The 13663-nt window shown below is 46.9% G+C and overlaps 1 protein-coding gene across 1 annotated transcript; it reads right to left on the bottom strand.

Annotated features, from left to right (window-relative positions):
- Positions 1 to 886: 886 nt before the first annotated feature.
- On the bottom strand, positions 887 to 12455 carry LOC129676091 (2'-5'-oligoadenylate synthase-like protein 2). The gene is made up of 6 exons (XM_055606395.1): positions 12077 to 12455; positions 9900 to 10188; positions 8656 to 8831; positions 5402 to 5643; positions 4084 to 4225; positions 887 to 2105 (listed from the first exon to the last, which is right to left on the bottom strand). Exons 1-6 carry the CDS (start codon positions 12272 to 12274, stop codon positions 1632 to 1634), a joined length of 1521 nt encoding a protein of 506 aa, XP_055462370.1. The 5' UTR covers positions 12275 to 12455; the 3' UTR covers positions 887 to 1631.
- Between the last annotated feature and the right edge of the window lie 1208 nt (positions 12456 to 13663).

Below are 13663 nucleotides of genomic sequence, written 5' to 3'. Positions count from 1 at the left end.
TCTTTCTTTCTTTCTTTCTTTCTTTCTTTCTTTCTTTCTTTCTTTCTCCTTCCTTCCTTCCTCTCTCTTTTTTATTTTATTTTTCAAGACAGGTTCCTCTGTGTAGCCTTGGCTGTCCTGGAACTTGCTTTGTAGACCGGGCTGGCCTCAAACTCACAGAGATCCATCTGATCTGCCTCCTGAGTGCTGGGACTAAAAGTGTGCGCCACCACTGCCTGGCTAATAGCCTTTATTCTTATACAAGTCCATCCAACTCCAAGGCAGCTGTGAAGATGGCCAAGTGACATTGTGGAGACTTTGGTACAAAGCCCACATGAGTGCATGGGAGTCGTCTACCTGTATTGAGGGGCAGAGAAGTGAACTGAGTTGCTGAAACAGGTCGAAGGGCAGAAAAAATGCCCACTTTGATTTATTCAGTGATGTGAGGATGATAAGGTACAAGGAGAATTTGGGAGAAAGGAGAGACAACTCAGGAGCCTCTCTTCCAGGGCATGAATGTAGATAGGCTTTGGCTTCTGTGTCTTGCTATGTGTGGCGCTACTCTGTGGGCTAATGGTGCTCTTTCTGTATTTAAGTGAAGGTTTGGGGTGGACCTATTTTTGGCTGTTTAGCATCTTTCAGTCCTGACTGCACCAGAAGTTTAGTATACCAGGACCCACTTTCCAAGACTGAAATATGTGATTGGCTAAAGATAGCCAATGGGCAGAGTCTACCCTCATCACCATTGACCAAGGAGGTTTAGACAGGAGGCCATGTCTACCCACCAGCATGAAGTTTGTGTAGGGGACTTGGCTGCATCTTCAGAGAATGACATGTGGGCTAGGGGCCCCTGAATCTGCGTAGACTCTAAAATGGCATCAGACCCGATAAAGACAACATAGAAGGCTTCAGAGACATTCATTTATTCAACAAGTACATATCATACATTTGCGCTGGATCAGTACCATTCTAGACCAAAAGGCATTTTAAAAAAAATCAAGTCTCATTAGACTAGGAGATAAATCTAACAAAACAACATGATTTAAGAGCCCACATACTTCACAGAAGTCTAATGTGGATGAAGGGAGAGGGTAGAAGCATAAGATGACTTGGCTGGCTGCAAGGGCCGTATAGTTTTCAGATATGAGCCATGTATCAGAATGGCATGGAAGGCTTGGTAAGACAGACTGCGGAGCCTCAGTGGAGTATCTGGCTTGGGTTAATTTTCCTTTCTAAGAGGCTCCCAGAGTGATGATGATTCTATCAATCTGAGTTCCATATTTGGAGATCCAGTGTCTTACAAGTCTGAGTCTTGAAAGATAAAAACATGGGTTGGGGGAAGATAGCCAACTGAAAGCGATGAAGTTGGGACTCAGCATTCAGTGTGAGTGCTGAGCGTTTGGCAGTCTCTGGTATGTTTCGAGTGGGGAAGGGGGAACAAGTAGGGCTCAGCTTGATTGATAGAAATGACTTTAAGTATTGGGAAAAGAAACTTGGAACTCCTTCTCTAGGTACAGGAAAACATGGGAGGGTTTTAAGCAAGACAAGGATATGTTGATTGTTAGGCTACAGAAAGAATGCAGCGTCAGCATAGAGGGATGAGGTGGGGAGTTGACAATGGGCACTGGCGCCATGAACAGCTAGACTAGAACTCAGCTAACCCTAATGAGCTGGATGGTGTCACAGTCTTTGATCTGTAGATAGTCAAGGCTGTGATAGTCTTCCAGCTCCTCATCTTCCAGCATCAGTACCTGATCCTCCATACAAGGGCCTCCATCATCCTCAATTTTCCCTTTCAGTTCCCAGATGATGGCATCAGGGTTGATGGCATAAGGCTTGCTATCGCCACTGGGAAACTTCACAAACACCTGGATCTCAGGAGGAAAGGTCTCCAGCACCCGGATGTTCACCTTAGAGAAGATTCCATAATCTGATAGGGTCTTCCGGCTGCTGAGCAGTTGTCTCTCTCCTCCTGGCTCCTGGAAGGAGATGCGCACTTCCCCGTGGAGCTCATTTGTCCTCTTGATATCTGCTTTCATCTTTCTGATGGGGCTGTAGGGGTTTTTCCAGAGACTCCATGGTTCTTTTCCTGTTTGTTTCACTATCACCTGAATGTCCCTTGCTCGCTGCAAGAGAGGGAAGAAAGAGAAAGGGCATCTGTGTGGGAAGAACTGTCTATTGTCTTAAAGCTTCTCTCTTCTAGCGTCTGGTTTGAGACATACTGAGAGATGCTGTAAGTGATTACATGAGATACCTGAGGCTTAGAGTACCACTAAGTATCCTTGAAATTCTGCCATGGGGTACTGGCTCTAGACATTAAAATACTTGACTGAATTCTGACATATTGGCTGATAAGGTAGCTGGGAATGGTTTCCTGCTGGGGTGAATGAGATGCCCCTCACTGTCTTGGGCATTTGAACCCATGGTCCTCCGTTGGTGGAACTGTTTGAGGAGCTTAGAAGGTGTGGCCTTGCAGGAGGATACTAGTGTATCAGCAGGGACAGGTTTGTGAGGTCAAAAGCTTACAAGTTTCCAATCACTGTGTTGGCTTCCTGCTTTCCATTAAAGATGCAAGCTCCAGCCGCCATTTCTGGCTGCTACCGCACTTCCCTGCCATGGAACTCTGCACACAAATGAACCCTTCCTTCTCTAAGCTGCCAACCAACTTGCTTTGGTTTTATCACAGCAATAGAAAAGTAACAGAAACAGGCTTTACTCTTGTATTTGTTTAGCACAGTCCTAGCATCTTTTTGAGCTGACACAGTATCACCCCATGTGATGCTCAAAAGTACCCTGACTTGAACTCCATCTTATATGGTGGTGCCTTCTGGATCCATTTGTGTGACTAAGATAACTCAGAAAAGAAATAAATCACTAAGCCTGGTGGTGGTGACACATGCCTAGAATCCCAGCACTTGGGGAGGCAGCAGCAGGCGAATCTCTGTGAGTTCAAGGCCAGCCTGGTCTACAAAGTGAGTTCAGGACAGCCAGAGCTGTTATACAGAGAAACCCTGTTGACAGGCAGATGCCTGGGAGATGGGATTTCTGAGAAACTGGGGGTTGAGATGGAGGCAGACTGTGGAGGTCTGAGTAAAGATGGGCCCCAATGGGCCCATATGGAATGGCACTGTCAGGAAGTGTGGCCTTGCTGGAGGAAGTGTGTCACTGTGGGGGAGGGCTTTGAGGTCTCAGAAGCTCAAGCCTGTTCTCTGCCTGTGGATCAAGATGTAGAACTCTCAGCCCCTTCTCCAGCCCCGTGTCTGCCTGCATGCCACCATGTTTCCCACCATGATGATAATGGACTAATCCTCTCAACTGTAAGCCAGCCCCAATTAAATGGTTTCCTTTACAAGAGTTTCCATGGTCATAAGGTCTCTTCACAGCAATGGAAAGCCTAACTAAGACAGAGGCTTAGGTAGGTTGGTTCTGTTTCAATTTTTCTTGCTTCCCAAGAATCCCTTGGTGGAACCTGATGAGCAGCGGGTAGACCCCAGCCAGATCCTATCTGTCTGCCTTACTGTGGGGGCCACCTCTGAGGACAAACTCAGAACTTTCCTGCAGAAGATGAAAAGCAGGTCAAGGGATAGGATTTATGTGGGTTCAGCAGCTTGGGGAAACAGCTTCCTCAGGGAACCGCTAACTCCAATCCTTGTGTGTGAACACTGGATTCTCACTTAGCTCTCAGGTCTAGGAAAGCTGTAGCCTAACGGGCAAGGCTGTGCACAGGAAAGCTGTGCGGCTGGCTTATCGTCTGTCTGAGTTGTGGGAGTCTCACTTAATTTTTAAAAATCTTATTATATGTACTATTTAACAGCAAGAAACAATACTTTGATGACCCACCGAATGGGGAAGTATTCCTCTAGGGGAGACCCAACAGGCTAGATGGAAGCGAGTAAACCCTTTGACTCTGTCCCTGAATTGACTGTAGAGCAGGGCAGATTGCCTGCCTGTCTTACAGGTGAGGCCTAGATGCTTCTAGACGGAAACTAGGCTGCGATCCTGAAGTATGTTGCGTGTGCTGGGACTTAGGGCTCCTGTAAGAAGAGTGGCAGGTGATCCAAATGAGCGTAAAAGAGAGTTGTGACTGTGAAGAGAAGGTAGTACCAGTACATGCCAGCCCCCGCTGGGGTCTTCAGTGATGCAACAGGCCTGCCGCAGGCAGTGCTTGGCCTCTTTAGCCACCAGGTCCCACGCTTTTCTGCTTCCTAGGTTGTTGGTGGGGTCGGCTGGGTCTAGGATGATGGGCCTGGGGGAGAAAATGGAAGCAGATCCCTGTTAGGATCAGGATACTGGCCTCTGGCATTCCTGTCTGTGGAATCGTAAAGCACATGATCATGGTGCATTGTCACCTAAAGTTTAAGATCACTAAAATGCTGGCTTTGGAAGTGGGGTTGTTGCCCCCGCAACCTCCACTATTTCAGACCCAAATGCGTATCTCAATCTCCAAGTGTTCTTCTAAGACTCTTTTTTTCCGAGTCTGGCAGTATTGTCATTGTCTTAGTCTTTGTCCTCCCCCATCCCCACTCCTGCTCTGTAAGGGGAAAACAGAAAAGAAGCAACACAAACAAAAATGCTTTTACTTTTTGTGGGGAAAAAAAAGCATCATGACCTTGAGAAGGGCTGGAAGGCGAACCATTTCAGTACAGTAGAGGAAACTGTTGTTTGTTTATCCCATACTACAGTGGGAACAGAAATCTGGATACAGCCTAGGTCAGCCCTGAGGAGCTCATCCACGGAGAAAGGTGGACTGGGAACTCCAGCTGACTGCCTCAGCTTCCCTAGCTGACATCTGCAGGGTGTTGTAAGGGCCTGGGGTTTGAAGCTGTGGCCTTTCTCTCCCACTCAGCCTACTCCCGTCCACGCTGCTGAATCTGATGATATTCGGCTATCAACTGCTTCTCTCCATTTGCTACTTGCTACTCTTTTTTTTTTTTTTTTTTACTTCTGCTCGCTGTATACTTCATAATTAACGGCCTCATTTAAAACTGCAAGTATGGCCAACAGAGAGCATTCTTCAGACTGTCCAGAGCAGAGTTGGTACCTGCCTTTAGGTTGGAGCAGTCCCTGCAAGCAAAGCCCTTCGCTAGATTGTAGATACAGCCTAAGCAAGCTCGCAAGAACAAATCACTGAGGTTTTGCTTGACACAGCCTTTCTTACACTGGAGATCCGGTGTCTAGAGGGGAAGGTTAGAACAGCTGCAACATGGAAGAGATTAGCCTGAACTCAACAGTAAAGCCCCGGAAGGGCACTGTTGAACAACTCATAGACAGAGAGACCTTGGTGACATAGCCGTTATTGAAGTTTCTTCACCCCTGAATGTTTTCAACTGCAAAAGCCACTTGAGTCCCTTTATTTTCCAAAGCCACCTCAGTCGGGGTTTCTAGCCCTTAGAGCCAGAAATAATGTGGCGGATCTACCCACCGGTCTCCCTTCAGCTGTTCTTTGAGAAAGTTCCCGACGACCTCGTTGCGGAAATCATAGTACTTGGTCCAGTATATGCAGATGTCCTCGTAGTCCCTGAGGAGCTCCATCACGGCTACAAACCCTGCATCCAATCTGAAGCTCTCGCTGCTCTCTGTGCCCATTTCCCAGGCATAGATGGTCAGAAGCTCCAGCGCATACTTGGAGGGCAATCGTGCTCTTCTGTATTTACGTCTCAGGTACTGGGGAAGGCAAGGAGAGAAGGAAGGGTGGGGGAGAATGGAGGGAGGCAGGGGGCGGAGACAAAGAGAACATGGAATGACTGGTGCTCCAAGAACTCCGTTTTTCCTGTTGCTCTATGTGACACAGCCACGAAATGGTGAGCCTAAATGGACTTATGGTCGGGGTTTTCTGTACACCATCTGTGTATCAATCCATATTTCCTGGTTGGAATGGAGACAGCAATGTGGTGCATTTGGAATTCTATACCTGTATACAGTGTGTTTTGATCATAGCCACCCCAACCCCACCCATCTCCTCATCCCCTCCTCTTCATCCTCCTCTTGTTTTTCTTTTCTTTATATCCCATGCAGTCCGGTTGGAGCTGCCCTCATGTGCAAGGGTGTGGGGCCGTTCACCAGAGCATGGGCAACCTATCAGGAGCCACACCCCTGGGAAAAATCCCTCTCCTAGGAGCCATCAATGGCCGGTAGCTCTCAGCTCTCCCCACATAGACGCTGGAATGCCAACTGGTTTAACCTTGCACAGGTCTCATGCAGACAGCAGAAGCTGCTGTGAGCAATGAGCAGTGAGGCCGTCATGGCCATAGGACACTATTCTGTAGCCATCATCCCTGATCTCCTGCTCTTAGCCTCCTTCTGCCTCCTCTTCCTCCATGTTTCCCCAGCCTTGTAGACAGGAATGGTGTAGGTGGCTCATAGGTGTTGTGAATACAGCTATGTACACCAAGATTGGCTCCCAGTGATTTTTGTCTTGTGTGTGTGCATGTTGTCATACATGTGGAGGTCACAGGCCAACCTTGGGTGTCATTGATCACCTTCTACCTGAGAGTAGCATTTTTTAGCAGAATAAGTGAGAGTCAAGGGATGCAGCTGAGTGTCTGACTACTTATCCAGCCTGCACAAGGCCTGGGCTCAATCCCTCAGGACTAAAAAAAAAAAAAAAGTGTAACAGAACAGACCACTTAGAGTTAGTTCCTGTTAGATTTGTGGATTTCACACTTTTAACAAAGGTAGTGTTTTAGTTCAGCAAGAAAGAGATGCATAATTCAAAATATGATGTATATATAACTTGTTAGTCATATTATAAGAAAAACTAGGTGACTATATTCTCTCTCTCTCTCTCTCTCTCTCACACACACACACACACACACACGCACACTCAGTCACTAAGTCCAACTGGAGTTGCCCTTATGAGCATGGATACAGTTTCTCCCCACACGGATATGCAAAGATGCACACACACAAATTGTTTTACCTTCTCTTTTAGACATTTTTGATGGTGTTTGAAATTTTTCAACAGTGTGAAATGATGGGTCCATTGCAGTATTTAAATAACCATATTATTTTTTCTATGGAGAGAGAGATGGTTCAGATAAGTAAAAAAAATCTATTAGAGAAGTCAGGAATACTCATCTATAGAAATCTGAGCCAGGAAGGTGTCTAGGTGGGTAAAAGATCTCCAGAAATCATATAAATGCTTGTGGGGGGATGTGTCACGCATACCTACAATCCCAGTACCAGGGAGGCAGAGACAGGGGCTCCCTGTCCTAGGTAGTTAGACAGCTATGTACATAAGTCTAGAGTCAACTGAAATACCTTGTTTCAGTATATATGGAGGCTGAGGAAGACAATCAATCTGAGACCTACACACGCAGACATTCAGACACACAAACACAGACACACACACACACACACACACACACACACACACATATATATATATACACACACATATAATTTGCCAAAAAAACTCACTATGTTCTCAAATTATGTGTATATGTGTGTCTGTGTGGGTATGCGCATGTGAGTGCAGTGCACATAGAGGCCAGAAGAGGGCGCTGGATCCTTTGGAGCTGGAGTGACAGTGGTTGTGATCTGCCCGAAATGGGTCCTGGGTACTGAACTTGGGTCTGGTGCAAGAGCAGTAGGTGCTCTTAGCTGCTGACCCATCCCTCCCGTCCACTATGTTCTTGAAGGTGGCCTGGTTAGAGCCAGTAGGTGAGTGGTGGGTGGATGAAAACATTTGCAGCACAGATGGGTAATGGTAAATGCCTGCAGCTCATGAGGTCTTACAACTGATGGGGTAAAGAAAAAGTATGCAAATGACACAAACAGATGGTGCTCTCACACTGGACTCCAAGGGCCAACAGCAGGTGTGTTTAAGGGTGGACCAAAACCACACTGGGATGGCGTGACTCCAGCTACCTAATATCCGAGTATGAGCTGTGTGAATACAGACAGAAGCAAACACGAAAGAGAAGACACTGCTCTGCTGCCGGTTCACCCCGGTCGCTTGTGAACTTCACCTTTTCCTTACTCATTGTCCACAGAGTTTTGCTTTGTTTTTCTAATGAACCCTTTGCGCTATTTAGATGACCAGAAAGAAATACTGTGATGAAGGACATGTCTTTGTGACTGCTCGTGAACTAAAATTCTCGAGTTGGGCATTCTTGCTCAAATCTCAGCTCTAGCTTTAATTGCCCAGCCTCAGTTTTTTTCATCTCCCAAACGAGGGTTAGAAGCGTCCATTAGAAAGCAGCCGGAGAGACTAACCGGGAAATCATGTGGCGTGAACAGCCCAGATCATAGCACCTAACTAATACTCCACACTGGTAGCTTCATTGTTGTCATCAAAATGCCACTTGCTGAGGCTTGTTGAAGGCATGTTTGTTCTCATCAGTAGGTACTTAATTGCCCTTGGGGAAGGTGTCATTGGAAGCAGGAGGCTCTAAGCCAGACACAAACACTATCACCAACTATAATGCCTGGCTCCGCTACTGGTCAGTGTACTGCAGGTCACAGATAGCTTCCAGCGGTCCAGTTTCATTCACTGTACATCCTGCCTCTCATTGGCTTTTCTCAACCCCACCCCATCTCTCTTGGTGGTGCTGAGGACTGACCTCAGGGCCTTAGGCATCCCAAGGAAGCACCATGCCAACAAACTACACCCCCAGCCCCAGTTAAGCAAAAACCCATGCTGGGCTGTGCCTGCCCTCTCGACCCAGCTCTCACCTGCAGGTACCAGAACTTCACTAGCCGGAGGAGGTCCTTCAGTTTAACAGGGCGGCTCTTCACGAAATGCCTCTGCAGCTCTGTGAAGCTCGGGGAGAATTCCCCGGGGTAGCCCCTACTCTTTATTAGCTTTTCGTAGATTTCTGGTGCTGGTTTTGAGTCTCGGGAAAAGGATCCTGGGAGGAGAAACTTACTGGTCAGGAAACTCTACCTTGTGAGATGGGAAAGATAGGAAAATCTCTCTTTGCCCCCTCTTTCATCCTTTCCGCCCTCCCTCCCTCCTTTTTCTTTTTTGACAGAGTCTCTCTGGGTATCCCAGGCTGTCATTAGGCTTGTGACTTGCCTGCCTTAGCTTCTTGAGTCCTGGAATCACAGTCATCTTACCCCACTCCTCCCTTACCCCTCATCCCAAAACTAAATCAGTAGAGGCTTAGATGGTCATATAGACCATCAGGCACTGGGCTCATGAAATCCGAGGGTCAGCTCCACAAAGGTGGTAAACATAAAGGCAACCATGGGAAATCGCCATTTTTGTAACTGAAATGCTGGCAAATATGATCAGTTCCTTTGACTCTATTTAACATTATCACATGTAATAAGCTAGTATGCTCAGTTTGGAGGTGCTGAGTAGTTGGCCCAATGTAGTACAGGTTGTTAAATGAGACACAGTTCTCCATGTAGCCCTGGCTGTCCTGGAACTCACCCTGTAGGCTAGCCTTGCCTTACGCCTGGCAAGTACACCTAAAAATCCCAGCACTCAGGGAGGCAGAGGCAGGTGGAGCACTGTGAGTGTGAAGCCAGCCTGGTGTACAGAGTGAGTTCAGGACAGCCAAGGCTGCTACACAGAGAAACCCTGTCTCAAAAAGCCAAAACCAAAGAAAACCAAAACCAAAAACAAAAAACAGAAATTCCCCCTGTATCTGTCTCCCAAGTTTTGGGATAAAAAGCATGTGCCACCATGGCCCAGCTTGAGAGACTTATTTTAAACATGGTTCTAATCCAGTTCCATCTAATCCAGACCTTGGAATGTTTGATTGACCTGGTGTTTCCCAGAGGCTGGGCAGGAATTCATTCTTTATGATGAATCCTCTATGAGAGTCCCTGCAAGAGTCTCTGTGGAATATATCCATGGAAGGATGTGCATCTTCACAACATAGCCACAGTCCCATTTCCACTTCCTCTAACCTCTCCCAAAAGAAGGAGACCCCAGAATCATTTCTCTGAAGAACCAACACTGGATTTACCCAAAGCATCATAAGCCATGAGAACATCCATCGGGATGATGTCATTACTCTTCTTGGACTGGATCCGTAAGGTCAGGGAGCGAGGGGTCCTGTTTCCCTCTCTGTGTGTAACCACAGTGATTTTGTAGGCCAGGCTGTTCCTACAGCGAACCAGCTTCTCTTTCATGAAGTTGATGACGCGTTCTCGGCTTCGCGCCTGATGTTTGAAACTGGAGAAGCAGTTTAGGAACAGAACCATGTCCTGGTCAGATCTGTGATTCAGCGTCGTCCCCTTTCCTGAGGAGCCTCCCTGTGGAAGGTGACAGTGCCCTGAGGTTGAGAGGTAAGCCAGAGCCATTCAAACTAAGTTCTCTATAAAAATCTTAAAAGAAGCCATTGGTTACCGTCATGGAGACCTTCACTGTGGCCATCCCTAGTCCAAAAATTGAGAAATCGAAATGCTCTGAAATCTCAAGCTTAAAAACAACAAGAACATTGCCAGAGAGTGGTGTCACACATCTTTAATACCAGCACTTGGAAGAGGCAGGTAGATCTCTGAGTTCAAGGCCAGCCTGGTCTACAGAGTGAGTTCCAAGACAGCCAGAGCTACTCAGAGAAACCGTGTATGAGGGGGGAACCAACAAAAACACCATCACCACCACCACTTCTCATGTGTACAGGAGTTTTGTCTGTGCACAGCATGTATGCCTGGTGTCCTCAGAGGCCAGAAGAGAACGTCTATTCTCTGGAGGTAGAGTCACAGCCGGTTGTGAGACACTCTACGTGAACTTCAGAACTACAACCCATCCCCAAACAAATCACTGTTTGAAACACGCTATAATGACATACAATACTTTGTTTACTAACTAAAAACCAAAACAAGATGAAGGTGCATGATTCTCAGCTCCTCCTTTCCTCCTGCTAGACAATGCCTCATTATGCAGCTAAGACTGGCCTGGAACTTGCTATGTAGCCTAGGTTTAATAGGCTTAACGGATAATTCTCCTGCCTCAACATCCCGAGTACTGGAGCTATAGGGGCCGCCACACCCAGCTCTGGACTTCCTTTTTTTGTTGTTGTTTCTTTCAGGTCCTGGAAGTGAAGAGGCTGATCCAGTATTAGACCTAGGAGCTGACAGGTAGGTCAGAGGTTTGGAGGAACCAGGACACAAGAGGGACACTTTGTATCTTTTGAAGCTGTAGGAGTTTCAGTTTCTGTCTTTAGAACTGTTTTGCTAAGAACTCTGTCTGATCCTTGGTTACAGCACTCTGTCTAGAGTCTTCATAGTCAAAAGTTCTTTCCCTGCAGTGTTAACCTCGGCCACTATGACTCAGAGTTCCTAGATAAAACTGGACTTACTCAAATGAATGTAAGATATCGTTCATTTTAGGAAAATGAACAACAGCCAGGTTTCTGATCCAAACCATCTTGATTGAAGGGGATGTGTTGTTAAGTTTGTGCTTTCTGAGAGAAATGAAGCTTTACTGAATTACCCAGTAATTCCAGGCAGCCCCTGGAATCCCACTGAGTTTACCAACTACTGTCTGGCTAGGTAGTTTCTAAGATTTCAATAGCATCAACTTAGGAGAATAGGTTTACTGTATAACTTCAGAGGTAAAGTAGCATTTTGAACTTCTTTGGTTTGTTTTTGTTTTTTCCAGACAGGGTTTCTCTGTGTAGCCCTGGCTGTCCTGGAACTCACTCTGTTCAGGCTGGTCTTGAACTCAGAAATTCACCTGCCTCTGCCTCCTGAGTGCTGGGATTAAAGGGGTACACCAGAGTAGAAAAATTTCTTTTCTTTTCTTTCCATCTTTCCATCTTTCCATCTTTCCTTCCTTCCTTCCTTCCTTCCTTCCTTCCTTCCTTCCTTCCTTCCTTCCTTCCTTTCTTTTGAATAGTATTTCTTAAGTAAGAAGCAAAGGCACACATTTTGTGAAACCTGGCAACTATGGCCATTCAGAGATCAGAATCCCAAATTATCATTACCACCTCTGTCCTTCAGTTCTGCAAACAAGGCTAATTTTATGCACATTTTCTATGCATTATTCCATTTATTGCTTATAATAAACCCAACTAAAGAAGCTGATGCTGAGGCTCAGAAATGGCCTGAAATGGCCACCTCAGAAATGGCCACCTACCAAGGTCACAAGCCCCACAGGGCAGAGGTGAGATTTGAACCCAGAACTCTCAGTGCTCACCTTCACCACCTTAATCACTTTGACTTCTTGGTCCAGGAGCAGCTCATCACGGAAGCACTGTTCCCGAAAGAATTTCTCGATTCTCTCCCAGGCATCCTGCCCTTCCTCCTTCCAGTCCCTCTGGGGCTGAAGGCTGTGCTTCAGGAAGTGGTCCAGCATGTCCCCAGGGGTCCCATATAGGTCAGGGATTGGATCCATCTCTGCAGGACTAGCCAACCCTTGGAGTGGATCCTCTGTGCTTCAGCTCAACCCTGCTGGGAGAAGCTTCCTGCCTTCTTGGTCTCTCCTGATAAACACTGGCGAGGGAGAGAGCTGCCTCTGCTTCCAAGGAGGAGAAAGGCAGCACTCTTCCTCACCCCGCTGGGCTGTCTTTCAGCTCAGCAGCCAGGGCAACTGGAAACAGAAACCAAGCTTTCTCAAGAATTGAAAGTGAAACTGCAGGGAGATCAGTTTCCTTTCCTCAAGGCTGTAATTCAGGATGGCAAACAGCCTCCCGCAAGGCTCTGCTGTGAGCACCAGATGTGTCTTTTTGCCACATCAGAACAAGGTTTAGCAGTTTCAATGGCAGTGATTGGCCACAGAATCTCATCTACCCCAGGGATCTGGCAGGGGCAAATGCAATCTCTTTTATGCCGTTCTTAATTACTAACGGTGATACTAACAGTGTCTGGAGGGATAGGTAGATACACATGGTTATGCTGAGGGTCATCTCGAAGCATCACATCTGCGTCCTTAACTATGGACCTCAGCCAGTGTCCCCAAGGCTGCTCACCTGTGCACATATCTTAGTTGAAGGTCAGGTCCAGGGTCAGACTCTCCAGCCGCAGGGCAGATCAAGGTAGCATCTCTCCAATGTCTGCAGCAGTCCTGAAGATGTGCAGAGCAGAGCTTTGCTCCTGATCTTTGCTTACAGTGTCAGGCGGACGGTGTGAGCCTCTCCTCCTACTCAGGGTTGTGTCTGGTTATCTTGAGTGATGTCACCTGGTTCTGGTGATCAGCTGCACCTTGGGTGCAGTGGGGTTCCTGGCTAAGCTATTTCACATGTCTGACAGGCTTTTCTTTTTTTTTTTTTTCTATGTTCATCACAAACAGTAACCCTTCTATCACACTACACAGTAAATATATCTCTATCTTGTCGTGGGTAGTTTGTCTTCTCTGCTTCCTTAGCATGGGCAAGAGACCTGGGTGAAATAGAGAACTGAATCTGTCTGCTCCTGGAGTCAGGGTGGCTGACCTCTGTGGAGTGAGCCTGCAGCTTGGCTAAGCCAAAAAGCCTAGCATTTACTTAGTTCTTTGTTTTCTTTTTAATTATAAAGATGTGTGTGTGTGGAGTGAGTGTGTGTGTGGTGTGTGGTAGGATTTATATAGAAATGATGCCACGTACAACAGATCTGATGTAAAAGATTCATTGGACGGAGGTGAAGAGAGACACAGTCGGGGGGGGCATGCCAGGAAAGAAAGCAAGGTGGAACGAGTGCAAGAGAGAAAAGCAAGAGCAGAGAGAAAGAGAGAGAGAGAGATAGGGGAGGGGTCACCCCAATAGATAAAGAGGAGAGAGCAAGAGGGAGGAGAGAGAGGAGGCAGGGG

This window comes from Psammomys obesus, unplaced genomic scaffold, assembly GCF_907164565.1.
Source record: "Psammomys obesus unplaced genomic scaffold, mPsaObe1.curated_primary_1811, whole genome shotgun sequence".
Classification (NCBI taxonomy): Eukaryota; Metazoa; Chordata; class Mammalia; order Rodentia; family Muridae; genus Psammomys; species Psammomys obesus.
The sequence above is the reverse complement of the archived record's forward strand: the minus strand, read 5'-3'. Positions and strand labels throughout refer to the sequence as shown.

Bases quoted from the DNA above. Each gene is read 5' to 3' on its own strand.
- LOC129676091 (XM_055606395.1), bottom strand. From the start codon at position 12,274: ATGGATCCAATCCCTGACCTATATGGGACCCCTGGGGACATGCTGGAC. The intron at 4,226-5,401 runs GTGGGTAGATCC...TTTCTCCCCCAG, and splicing joins GAACAGCTGAAGGGAGACCG to GCCCATCATCCTAGACCCAG. The intron at 2,106-4,083 runs GTACTACCTTCT...CCTCTCTTGCAG, and splicing joins GCGGGGGCTGGCATGTACTG to CGAGCAAGGGACATTCAGGT.